This window comes from Chrysochloris asiatica, unplaced genomic scaffold (genome assembly GCF_000296735.1).
Source record: "Chrysochloris asiatica unplaced genomic scaffold, ChrAsi1.0 scaffold00084, whole genome shotgun sequence".
Classification (NCBI taxonomy): Eukaryota; Metazoa; Chordata; class Mammalia; order Afrosoricida; family Chrysochloridae; genus Chrysochloris; species Chrysochloris asiatica.
In genome coordinates, this window is record NW_006408602.1 from 5,386,634 (window position 1) to 5,400,750 (window position 14,117).

Here is a 14,117-nt window from a genome sequence, read left to right on the forward strand (position 1 = left end):
TTTTTTTTTTTTTTTTTAAGAATACTAGAAAAATAATGTGAAAATTATACATAAAGATCTTAATTTTAGTTCTCAGTCTATATATTCCTTTTTTGCAATTAAACATCGACAGTTTTTATCATTTTCTTTACAGCTTGCCTACATGTTGCCTGTGTTGTGCAGCAGAAAGATGCCAGACAGTGGTTTGCTGAGCTTTCTGTTGACATGGAGAAGGTATTCTTTAAATATAGACTTGAACATTTTACCACTGACATCATATTTATTATCATGGACCAAAATTTTTATTATGTGCACCAGGCTAATGAGATCGTGGTTAACAAATATTAAGAAACAGGTGCTTGACAGGAAAAGTTGATGTTGAGTATATATTGCTTTTGTTTACTTAAAGAGGATGGTAAATCTTTGGTTTGATTGGCTGCAAAATAGTCTCTTAACTTGCAGGATTGTTTTTAAAGCTACATTGTTGGTAAACCAAATTGGTTCCAACTCATAGCAGCCCTCTGTAGAATGAAAGGAAACACTGCCTGGACCTGCACCATCTTCGCAGTTGTTGTCATGTTTGAGTCCATTGTTGCAGTCACTGTGTCAGTCCATCTCAATGAGGGTCTTCCTCTTTTCCAATGACCCTCTGTTCTGCCAAGCATGATGTCCTAAAATAAAGCTATCTGTTGTTAGGAGTCCTGGTGTAGCATTGTGGATTAATGCGCCTGACTGCGAAGCCATTTAAACTCCAAGGTCAGTGGTTCAAGCTCACCAGCTCCTCCTCAGAAACCCTACACAGGGTTGCTATGGGTCGGAATCAGCTCCACTGCACTTAACAACAACATTGTTTTTAAGTACCGCCACACCAGTTACAACTCATAGCAACATTGTATAGGGTTTCCACGGAGCAGCTAGTGGGTTTGAACTGTCAGCCTTGCGGTTAGCTTATCCTACAAGCACCTCTAAAGCTACCTGATAGTGGTGGTTGTGTGCCATCAAGTCATTTCAGAGTCATAGCAATCCTGTGTTTGGTTTCTGAGGCTTTAAATTTTTATAGGCGCAGAAAGCTCTCTCTGTCTCTCTCTCGGAGAGCCTAGTAGATTCTAACTACTGACTTTGCGGTCAGCAGCCCAACTCATAATCCTCTACACTACCCAGGCCCTGTAGCACAACCTATCTCCTAGTAAAGTGGTTTTTGTCCTTTTTTTTTTTTTTTTCACCTTTTCTGCTGAAATCTTAATGACATTAGAACTAGTCCAAGGTAAACGATATTCAAGTAGAGATAAAAGAGTCATTTGGAAACTTTATGTAATCTATTTATAGCTGCCAGTTTTTGAGCACTTTAACTCATGTGTAATAGTTAACTATGTCTTGTGCAGTCCCTCCCATTGAATTATTTGAAACAGTTGGAATGAGAGGCATGTCCTCTATAGTGGCATACTCCTTGAGTAGGACCTCTATTCCTAGTATCACATTAGTTTCCTGACAGACAAGTGGTGGTGGTTTTCTGTAATATGGTCAGAATGGTTTTTGAGATACAGTCATTTTGTTTAGGTAGATTAAAGGAAACCAACTGTAGAGATGGATGGGGGGATGGACAGGGCTTATGTGTTAAAAGCTAAGAGACCAGGATGAAAGGGCTTAAACAGCAGTATAGTGGAAATACTGCTTTCAAATTAATTAGGATTTTCTAATCTAACTTGAGTACTTAAAGACCAGAGGTTCCATCCATTTTTTTGCTGTTTCCTGAGGAATGGTTAATATGCGCTATGTGTTCTTTATACACTACATGTTCATTATTATTGCTACTGAAGACTTTTCAAATATTTCCACCTAGATTTTGGAAATAATCAGGGTTATTTTAAAACTATATGAGCAGTGGAAGAATTTTGATGAGAGAAAAGAGATGGCAAGTATCCTCAGTAAGATGCCCAAACCAAAACCACCTCCAAACAGGTACTTTGTTGACTTTGCTGATTGATTTCCTCTAATTATGTATTTCATTGTATATTATTCTATTTTTTTCTTAGATGATGTTGTGCTGTATCTTTTCCTTAAAATTTCTTCCAGAACTTCATAATACATGCAAGTTGTATTTTTTTGTTTATTTGTGACTTGATAAGTTGAGAGTATTTCATTAAGAATGTACATGATCATCTATTTAGTAAATTTTCTTAATGACATAATAGCAGGTCTATTACAGGTATCCCTCAACATATGACAACAATAGTGTGTAAAATTTAAGCAGAACAATTATTAGGCATGTTTTTGATATTCAGGGGGAAAGAATTAATGAAGTATTGTGAATAATGGTATAATAAACATAGGTGGGCATATTTTAAAAGAAATAATTTTTATCAGTTTGACTCTATGCCATTTTCTTTTCTGCTACTGCCTATTATCCTGTTTTTATAAATTTCATTCAGTTTTCAAAATTTTAGATAATTGAGCTGATTGGAACTATGTGATACCTGTTAAAAAGAACCAGGAACTTGAACAAACATTTTCATGAAGTAACAAATTGCAAAGTTGAACCCTTGAAAAATTAGTTCAAGAATTAGATGATATTTTTCTGTGCATGCTGTGAAAATAGGAGAGGTAGCGTCAGCCGTTCACTTCGTTAGGAAGTTGATGATTCTATAAATGAAGAAGCTCGTTGATGAATGGTTTTATACTAAACTCTGACAAAAACCATAGTGTATAAAGTACAATATGTATATATGTATATGTCATGTGCCCCACGTCCACTAATAATGTAATGGATTAAGATCTTGATTTTGACTTTGGTCAATATTGAAAATTTAATATTGCTTTCCATCTAAGTAAATGATAAGAAATTTTCCATCTAAGTAAATGGTAAGAAAGTTCTCAGAAAATGCAGTGAATGATTTCAAGGGCTTTTAATCCACAGATAAAGTTTTAATGTACATTTTACATACCAACTATTGTTAAAGATTTCATGGACAAGGCTGAAGATGATTATTGGTATAATTCATAGTAGGGCATGAAGGGGCACTAAGAAAGACTATTAAGGATTGGTTTAATGAAAAATTGCGTGTGAAAATAACATTATAAAAACCTAAATGAAATGTTCATAAATTCAGAAATATTTTCAGTATGTGAGTCTTAAGGTCCTTTAAGAAATCTGCTCTTCATCTATCTGCTATCTAGTTTACCAAGTTCTTTTACCAAGTACTTAGCGTACTGGCTATAATTTAACATTATCTTGCAATAGAATACATGTCATAATCTTCATCCATATTTGGCATTTACTATATAGCTTCAGACATTATCTTTGATTTTGTTTTTTGGGTTGTTGTTTTTTTAACAACTTCAGTTTTAGAGTTTAGGTGACTTGCAAGTTATACTGTGATGATAAAATATAATATAGTTTGTTTTAGTGGCCAGATTCCTTTGAATATAATTATAAATGACTTTTAATTTAAAATCATTTGGGTCATTAAAGGTTAAAGGTATTATCTAAAACTTTTAATTATATTCTGTATTTTATAGATGAATACATGGGTGTATTTATAAATCTTATCACATGTATGTATTCATGAAGCTTTCCACAGGTATATTAGAAATATCAAGGGCTCTGCTACATTTCCATGAAAATGTGACTGCCTTGATCTTGCTTATACTTAATGTCATCTGGGGGGCATATGTAATGAATACCTACAGAAAAATAATACAAAGGCTTAAAATTTATATTTATACAACTGTTATCAAGGATTACTAATTTGAATATCGAAAACTGTCAGTCCTGTTTTTTCCCAAATTGTTCTGCAAATTCAGAAACATGCTGAAGTTCTTAATAAAGACCTTAATTTCTTAAAAGTTCATGGAGCCCAGCTGTTAAAGGGTTCTCTACAGGCCTTTACTTAAGAAATTAACACAATGGAGGGAAAGTCAAGCTATAGAAGGGAAGTAACGAAATGCTACCCAGCTTAAGTATTTATCGAGAAAAATAGCCATATGCCTACATTATATAACATTAAGATAGATTTGTAAATTGTTATTGATAATGTTAAATTTTTGAAAAAATTATTAACTTGTACAAGGAGCTGTTTAAGGCAGTCATTCAAACAGCTACCTTTGAATGCATTTTTTGCAGAAATTCCCTGAGTGATTCTCCACTAGTGGCAGGGCCTGAAACTGCAAGATGATGATGGACAGGATAAGACAATAATCCTATTGCCACAGTTATTGGTATTCTCAATTTTAGTTATTTTTATTTTACATATTCAATATTTCCCAGGAAATTACTTGGAATATTTATTTCTGACTTGTAAAGTTTGCTGTGTTTACGTGATTTTATTGTGCCTCTGGACAGTAATTTTTCTGGAAGAATACTTTTTGAGTTTTATAATTAGTCAATAGGAATAGAATTTTACGTGTAGAATTTAATTTTATAGGAAATTTCTTGAGAAGAAGTACTAATCTGTATGTTGAGTGGTACCTGTAATGGCAATGAATTCCCATGGCCTACTTTAAATTTTTTGAGTGTACATGAACACTAACTTCAAGAATACTTGTTATGTGTGAAGGCACAAAGCTGCATAAAAATAAAAACATAAAACCAAATGGTACTCTTCTGGATTTTAATTTTTCCACCTTTGTGTCTTACAGTCAAGAATGTTTTTGTTTTATAGAATTGTCACTGACTGTGTATCTTTAGTAGGTTTGTCAGGCTGCTGAAATTGAATCTTTTAATTGGTACAAAATCTCTTTCTTCCCCACTTTAACAGTGAAGGAGAGCAGGGTCCAAATGGAAGTCAGAACTCTAGCTACAGCCAATCTTAAAACATTCCGAAGAATTCCATAATGGACCACTTGGAAATAGACCATTGGACAGATTTCAGTAATGTCTTCAGTGGAACACAAATGAAAATGAATAGCTTGTTTCTGTCAAGCACACTGGGAAGTGATTTTATTTTTGCAAAATTATTTTCCTTACCTGGTTTGAGTCTAGTACATAATTAATTAAAACCTCTTGATTATAAAACTTTGGAAAGGTTCTAAGGGACCTACAGACAGAGACATACATAGACATATCAAGATTTATAGATTTTGATTAGTATAATTTTTAATTTGAATAATTAATATAATTTTTTTTTATTTGGACTTTTAGCTTTTTGTTAAGTCAGGAAACATATGAAGTATAATTTTCTTGAAATTCTCTTGGTCATTGATGGACCAAAACAAGGTCAAACATATGAGGGCTGTGTTCCTCCTTAGTTAAACTTTTAAAGCTATATTTTAGGAATCAAATCTTACAAAATCCTGGAAGATTTTGGTAACGATGTTGATAATTTCAGGGAAATTAATCAAGTACCTATTGATTTAAAAGGGTATTTTATTCAGTAGTTTTGGTATCTTGCCAGGGAAGATACTAGCCCAGCCTAGCAGAAAAGTGCAATATGTATAGATAGCATACTTTGACATTTTAAAAGTTATAGTCTATAACCATTCTGAAATGCTGGGCAAACTTAAAAAAATAATAATAAAAGATCCTACATGAAGTTATTTGATTCACATATAATCAGTCGTTTAAAATGTAATTGGATAAAACTTTACTGTGAAAAAAAATTTATGAGACATACATACACCTAGTTTTTTTGTGTGTTTTAGTGTGGATTTACAAATTTACTACAGGTATCCTGAGGCAGGAACACAATCAGGTTTCAGGCCAGTTTGATACTGGCTAGTCTTACTTTTGATATGAGTATTGGAAATCATGCTAACTGCTATCTATGTCAGTGGAATGGTGCTGTCTGTAGGACTTTTCTTCAGAATTGAAGGAGAGGGATAACTAAGATTTGGAGTCATAGGATGTTGATGTACAATTTCAAGGATTAAAATTTTTTATAAGTCAGTTGTGGAAAATGGATTATTAGATGTTGACTTCCTAATATATAACTCCAAGAATAAAAGTAAGTTCTCCAACTATATTGACTAGTGTCTTGGATTATCTTTTGGATCTGCCTTAGGTTGTTTTCTGAGAGTCCTTCCTTTAGATACGTATTAAATTAAAGCCTTCAATATAGTCTGTCAAGGAGCCCTGCTGGTGCATTGCTTAAACATTCAGCTGCTAACCAAAACTTGGCAGTTCAAACCAAACCGACCAACTGTTCTGCAGGACAAAGACGTGGCAGTTTGCATCTTTTAAAATTACATAGTTGGAATCTCTATAGGGCAGGTCTGCTTTGTCCTATAGGGTTGCTATGAATCTGAATTGACTCATGGCAGTGGGGGAGATTATAGCAGGATAAGAAAGGGAGGGGGGAAATGCTCTCCTCAGGTCTGAAGGAATTAAGATTGGATATGAGTTAGAAGTACAAAGTGATCATATATCACAATCATTGACAACGCTAATTTTTCCTTTCAGTTTACCTATATTTTTTTTAAACTTTTTGTGTTTTAAAAAATTAATACATGTGCCTGGTAGTTTTCTTTCCAACTTTTTATTGTGGAAAATTTAAATACATTCAAGTGTAGATAAAATAATTGAGTGAGTCTCCGTGTACTGTATCAGCTTCAATAATGATCAGTTCATTGTCAATTAATTCAACATTGCCAGTCTTTTCATCTAACTCCCAACCAACTTATCCTATCTGCATATTCTTTTTTTTTTCTACTTGCATATTCTCTTAAAGTAGATCCTAGACATCATTTCATCCATAAATATTTCAGTACGTTGCCCTAAAAACACAATAGCTCTTAAAAACAATAAAAACTTTATTATACCTTGAAACAATTAGTAAAAATGATTTCCTAATATCAAATATTCAGTGTTCAAAGTTTCAGATTTTCTATCAATTCCATAAAACTTTGTTAAGTAGTTTCAGTTGGGAGTCTAAATGAGGGCCACATGTTGCAATTAATTGGTATATTATTTAAATATTTTCAGTAGATGGATTTTTCCTTTGTTTTTTTTTTAATTCCTGTTGCAATGTATTTAGGAAGAAATTGACTTGGTTATCTATTAAGAGGTTCCTATCATCAAATTTTGCTAATTGCATTCTTGAGGTATTAACGTGTACCTTTTTCTATTTTCTGTAAATTATAATTGAATCTAGAGACTTGATCAGATTAAGGGTTTTGGGGGTGGCTTTTTGTCAGACTACTGTAATAAATAGTGGTGTAGTCTTTCATGAGGAGGCACGTAATGCCTCGTGTCTCTGTGATTTGGCAGCCATGGATGATATGTATTGTTTTGTAAAATCAAATATTACCATAAGGCTGCACTCTCCAGTATGAAAGCCACAAAGCTACCTGTGGCTATTGAGCACTTGAAATGTGGATAGTCTGAATTAAGGTGTGCTATAGATGTAAAAATGCACATGGGACTTCAAATACTTAGTACAAAACAAAAGAATGTAAAGTATCTCATTAATAATTTGTTTCTATTACTTGTTTTAAGTGATGATATTTTGGATACATGGGATTAAATAAAACATTATTAAATTAATTTCACCTGACTGTGGGTTTTGTTTTTGTATTTTTACTTTTTTCAGTGTAAAAATATGTCACTTAAGTAGCTTGCCTTATAATTCTATTGGACAATGCTGCTTTAAGGTATCATGAAGAAAAGCATGAGGATGGACCTCTGCTCCATCCTCCTTACCTCTCAATCCTGCTCCCCTGAGGCAATCACTTTCAACTTTTCATTATTTCTCTGCTGTTTACCTCTTTATTTCCAAGCTTATAATTACAGCATTTATTGAGCACTTATGTGCCAGATTATGTTCTGTATTCAGAGTTTCATTTAATCTATCTGTCATTCCTGCTCTTGATGTTTAGCTGGAAATTTCACCTTCCTTTTTTATCCATTAATGTTAATATACATTTATTGTTATTGTTAAGTGCTGTTGAGTCGATTCCCACCCATAGCGATCCTGTATAGGGTTTCCAAGGAGCAGTTTGTAAGCTAGAACCACCAACCTTGCAGTTCAAACGACTTTGTAGTCTGACACATAGCCCACAGTGCCACACATATCAACTACTTGTAAACAGGTACCATGTAGTAGTGATTCATACAGTAATAATAATAGTAGCAGCACTGTATTAAATACTTGATATATACCATCCAATCTTCAAAACAACACTATAAGGTAAAAACCATCATCCTTGCTTGGATATACATAGTCTGCAATTGTTTAAAATTTCTCTCCTTTTTCCTTTTCCCTTCTTGTCCTTACTTCTAGAGAAACTTGTACCACATAAAAGTAGTGATGACAAAATTACATTTTTCCATTAATAAATTGCTGTCCTTTTCTATGATAGTAGTTTTTACTCTGGTGAAATAAGCATTCAAGTTTTCATTTGTCTTTAATAATATAATATTTCTCAAAGATTAGCTGCAGATCCTACCTCTATCCAGTATTCCTGTGACATATATGAGGGGTTCATGGAAAATTTAATTATGTTTATTCCATTTTTTTCAAACTTTTGGAAGCCACCTCATACACGATAGAAAAAGAGTGTATTATCAGAGAATCCAAGAGACTTAAAAGAGATTACAAGGAAGGTAAGAAAGACGATGTGAATGAAAGAAACCCGAGATATTTTGAGTAATTCAGAACTCTTGAGGCTATCCTGTTGCAACTTTTCTTGGACATCTTCTATTACATTATGAAAAAGATGTAGAATGCATATGTATTTAAGAATTTAATCTGACTTTTCTCATTTCTAAAATTTTACCTTTGTATTATGAAAGTAAAAGTAATATTCTTTCATGACTGAAATAATCACTTGGTAATTGATGTATTAAATCATATGCTATATTTCAATCTTTAAATAATACCACACAATAATGGTTTGTGTGTGTATGTGAGTGGTAAAAATACCAGAAAATTTGCTGATTGAACAAATTTCACATGTAAAAATCTATTAACATTGATTACCTTTTTTCATATGCAACCATTGTTACTAGCCTTTTCCAAATTCTTTCTACCACTATTAATAGAAACTCAATGCTCCCTAAACAAAAACTTCCCTCCCTCCCACCACTAGTAACAGTCTTCATTTTCTATATAGCTGCTTTATAAGTAATATCATTATAGTGTTTGTTCTTTTGTCCCTGATTAATTTCATACACCATAATGTCTAGATTTATCTTTGTTGCAACATGCATCAGGACTTCATTTCTCTTTATGGCTGAGTAATTTTTCATTTTATGTATATATCACATTTGTTTATCAATTCATCTGTTTAATGTTTAGGTTGTTTGCACATTTTGGCTTTTGTGAAAAGTGCTACATTGAACATTGGTGTAATGCAAGCTTTCTGTTTGCATTTCATTATTGTTTTACTAAGAATTACGGTGTACAATTTTATTAAGAATTATGTTGTACAATTTATTGCTGTTTCAGATACATGATACTGTCAAATTTCTAATTCAGAATAATTTACAGTTAGTTTGACCTAGTATACAAAATAAATTACTCCAATTCATTATTCCATTGCTTATTCAAAAAAGGTATAAGTGCAATGAAGTCAGAGCTGTCTTTAAAAAATAATGTATCAGAAATCGAAAGGTATTATATTTGTACAGACTTGTGTATGTGTATCCAAATAGGGATAATAATAGTGTGGCACCCTGTACAGTATCGCTATGAGTCAGACCTGATTCCATGGCAGTTAACAGCAACCATCACATACATACCCAGTGCCATCCAGTCAATTCCAGCTCATGGTGACCTTATAGGACGGAGTAGAACTGCTCACTATGGATTCCAAAGCTGTAAATCTTACAGGAACAGTCTCATCCTTCTTCAATGGAACAGCTTCAGCCTGAACTTACATATGAGCAATTGTATTCCACAGTCGGCCCCTGGCCGTGTTGTAGCTGATGATAGATGTTGAGCTTTGCCATCATCTTTTCCCACTGCTGTAATCATTTTCATTTCCTGTGTAGGCCATCCTATGAGGTCCATGTATATAGTCTCCATTTATACTATTTGAAAAATGGTATTTTCAATGAATATGTCAATGTTCTTCAAAAATTTTATCAAGCAATCTCAGCATTGTTTCTATGACCAAGGCCATTATTTTCTAACTACTGATCTTACTTTTTTGGTTTCAACTTTCACATTCCAATTACCAGTAATTATCAATGTATATTGATTTCATGTTTGATCAATTTCACACTGAGAAAGTTAATAGGATTCTTCATTTGGTATCATTTAACCATCATTGACTTCAGTAGTAGTTGTATGTTTTATTAATAGTTGTATTAACTGATCTTTGTTGTTGTTAAGTGCCGTCAAGTCGATTCCAACCCATAGCACCCCTGTATAAGGTTCCCAAAGGAGCAGCTGGTGAGCTTGAACCACCAACCTTGTAGTTCACACAACTTTGGAATCTGACACATTAACCAACAGTGCCACACCAGAATCTTCTTTGGAGACGTATGACATTATCCTTTCACAGACAGCACTATACTTCAAGAAAGATCTTCAGGTGCTCTTTTTAAGGATAAATGCATCGCCATTTCTGTTCTATTTGTTGTTTCTGATATAGTAAACCGTACAGTTGTCCAAAATAGCCAATACAAGTCCATTTCACCTCACTAATGCCTAGGATATTGATCTTTATATACTCCATAACTATTTTGACAGCTTACAGTTTTTCTAGATTCATACTTTGTATACTCTACATTATGATTATAAATGGATATTTGCATTTGTTTCTTATTTTGAATTGTACTCCATCAGCACTTAAAGGTTCCAAAAGCTTTGCTCCATGCACATCATTAAGGTCAACTCTGAGGAGGCAGCTCATCCCCAGTCATATTTTGAGTTCCTTCCAACTTGAGGGGCTTGGCTTCTAACACAATATCTGACATTGCTCTGCTACTATTCATAAGGTTTTCAGTGGCTAACCATTCAGAAGTGGCCTACCTCTCCTTCCACAGTCTGGAAGCTCTGCTGAAACCTCTCCACCATGGGTAACCCCACTGGTTTTTAATACTGGTGGCATAGCTTTTAGTATCAAAAGTAACAAGCCACCACAGAGTGACCTTTTATATATATAAGATTTTTATCTATCAAAACAAAATGTTAGCAATATTTTTAGAACCGTTTTACCTCCCCTTTCTGCCAAAGAAAACTATCATTCTGATAGTTTTATCAAATATCAAATAAATTTGATATTATTCTCATTTATACTCTTATGTATTTGTTGTGTTCTATCTAGTTGGTTTCAACTCAAAGTGACCAGTATAGGGTTTCCAAGAACAGCTGGTAGGTTTGAACTACTAACCTTGCAGCTAACACAGGAGTCCAGTGCTTATCTTACAGCGCCTCACCAGGGCCCATAGTATACATACATATGGTGCTGTAGGATAAGTACTAGACTAGTAACCACAACAAGATCAGCAGTTCAAACCCACCAGCTGCTCCTCAGAAACCCTGTAAAGCGTCACGGTGCCTTAGAACTGACTCAGTAACACTTAACATGTCTAAATAATAAAAGTATCTTTTGTGTGTTTTAAGCTATATGTTTATGTATGTTTCTTGCAATTGGCATTTTCTCTCAACATAGTAAAGATTCATCCGTGTTAATACATGTACCTCTAGTATTTTTCATTTTCAATTTTATCAATTGTGTTTAAATTATTACTGTTATTTCTGATAATATCTGATAGAATCTGAACATGTATGAAAAATTGTAGCAATAATTGGTGGCTCGGGAGTCTGTAAACTACAGAATATGGACCAAATCTGGTCTGCCACCTTTTTTTCTTTCCTGACTTTTAAGTTAAGAATGTTTGTCATAGCAGTCATCCAAGGTACAACAGTTATCCAGTGTTCACCCGAGCAACAGGAAGAGTCAGATACAGAAGGAAGAAACGGAATTTGTAATCAAGTGCCTCCTTGAACAACTGTCTCCTTTGCCATAAAATTAGAACAAAATGGTGCCCAGCTACCACCATAACTGAACATTTTCATCAAAGATTCTGTCAACAGAATTCTGGTCAAAAAGCCAGGGCAGGGGGGATGCATAAGAGAATGTCAAATTCTTGTGGTATTCAAGTTTTCTGGAACCTTGAAAGCTGAGTGAATCCCTGTAACTATTGCTCTGAAATAATCCTTAAACTGTAAACGAAAAAATATCCCCTGATATTTTTTAGAACCAAACAGTAGTTTAGATTAACTAGTAGAGAAAGCATGCCTTAACATTGCACTCTTAAGATCTATTCATATGGGATCAAATTGACCACAGCAACTCAAATGATTAAATAGGGAACCTGGAGGCAGTGAGTCAATTTTCAGGAACTACTAAGTAAAGGAAGGTGAGAATGGTTGCACAATTAGAATGAAATCAGTGTCACAGAATTGTACATGTGAACATAGTTGAATTAGGTGTGTTTTGCTGTATATATTCGCAACAATAGCAAACTATTTTTAAAGTCATTTAAATGGTTGAAAAATATATATTAGTGATAATTCAAACCTAAGTTGAGAAGAGTAAAGTTTTATTGGAATACATACATACTCATTCATTTACATATGTGGCTATTGTGATTATGATGTGCCATGGAGTCGGTTCCGACCCATAGCAACCCTGTACAGGGGTTCCAAGGCTGTAAATCTTTACGGGAGTAAAAAGCCTTATCTTTCTCCTGCTGAACAGTTGGTAGTTTCGAAGGGCTGTCCTTAAGGTTTGCAGCCTGATTCATAACCACTACATATTCTATAAAACAGCAGAATTGAGTAGTGTAACGGATTTTTGGCCTACAAGCTTCAAATTTACTGTTGCCCACACCTACTCTAGCTAGATAATGCTATCTTTCTCTAGAGAGGATTTATTTATGCTAGTCCCTTAGAGTATCAAGACTACCTTAATCCATTCAAGTATTTAGTTGGTCCAAAGCTGGCTTTTAAATGTTTCAAGGGTTGGCCAATTTCTGGATCACCTCTAGCCTAACAGGGATTCTCATTTTATTTGCTCTGAAATAATCAAAACTCATTCTTGATGAGCTAGTACGAGTCTTTTTTTTTTATCTCTGAGTTGTTTTTTCTCCCTTCATACTTCCTTCCAATACAAGCTTTTCCAATAGCTTGCCACTTCATTTAGAACAAGCCAGATCCTTGTGGTTATGTTCTAGGCCTTATATGATCTGAATGACTTACATCAAAGAGACTAAAAACAGGCCTGAAGAGGCACAGACTGAAGAAAGCACATGTTTTTTTCTGTTTTCATTATTTTTAAGCTGCAGTATAATTACAGGAAACTGATGGATTTTAAGTGTTAAGTGAGTTCACAAACATCTTTGTACCAATACTTCTGTCAATATGAACATTTCCATCAAATTAGAATTTTCAACTTACCATTTCCACTTAGTCTTCCACAGATGCAAACACTTTTGATTTTTATCCCCAAAGATTATGTTACATTTTTTAATTGGAAATTATATCACTGCCATGGTTATAATGATACTGCCATAAACTTTTAGACTGCTAATGTATTTTCACTGTTCAAATTTCACTCACTTCTCTGGATCTTACATTCTTGATTTTTGTAAGGCCAATCAATGTCAGTCTGTTAGTCTAATTTATAGCCTCTAAAACCTCTTTAGGAGTCCTGGTGTGGCACTGTGGGTTAATGTGCCAGACTGCAAGGTCGGCGGTTCAAGCTCACCAGTAGCTCTTCGGAAACCTTGTATAGGGTTGCTATGGGTCGGATCCGACTCAATGGCACTTAACAACAACAAGACCTCTTTAGGAGTCCTGGTGTGGCACTGTGGATTAACGCATCAGACTAAAAAGTTATTTGAACTGCAAGGTTGGTGGTTCAAGCTCACCAACCGCTCCTTGGAAACCCTATACAGGGTTGCTATGGATCGGAACCAAGTGAATGGCACTTAACAACAAGACCTCTTTAAAAATGTTGAAGAGCAAAGATGTCAGTTTGAGAAATTCAGTGTGAGGCGCCTGACTTAAAGCCAGGGTATTTTCAATGACCTCATATGCATCCAAAGAGAGGTGACCCAACAGAATGCGGAAATCATCGGACAATCTCTGATGTCTCAAGCGAGTAAAGTTTTGCTCAAGGTAATACAGAAACGGCTACAATCATACATTGACAGAGAACTTCCAGAGGTTCAAGCTGGATTCAGAAGAGGC

The 14,117-nt window shown here is 34.3% G+C and overlaps 1 protein-coding gene across 2 annotated transcripts in view; it reads left to right on the plus strand.

Moving 5' to 3' along the window:
- The window catches only part of CCNC (cyclin C), a 37,202-nt gene extending 32,334 nt beyond the window's left edge, over positions 1-4,868 (plus strand). Inside the window, exons 9-11 of one of the 2 annotated variants that reach the window (XM_006865842.1) lie at positions 134-213; positions 1,820-1,938; positions 4,734-4,868. In XM_006865842.1, the coding sequence (XP_006865904.1) occupies positions 134-213; positions 1,820-1,938; positions 4,734-4,788 (254 nt within the window). In that variant the 3' untranslated portion in view covers positions 4,789-4,868. The remainder of the gene's footprint in view (positions 1-133; positions 214-1,819; positions 1,939-4,733) is intronic. The other variant, XM_006865841.1, reaches the window with a different exon arrangement.
- Positions 4,869-14,117: the final 9,249 nt, after the last annotated feature.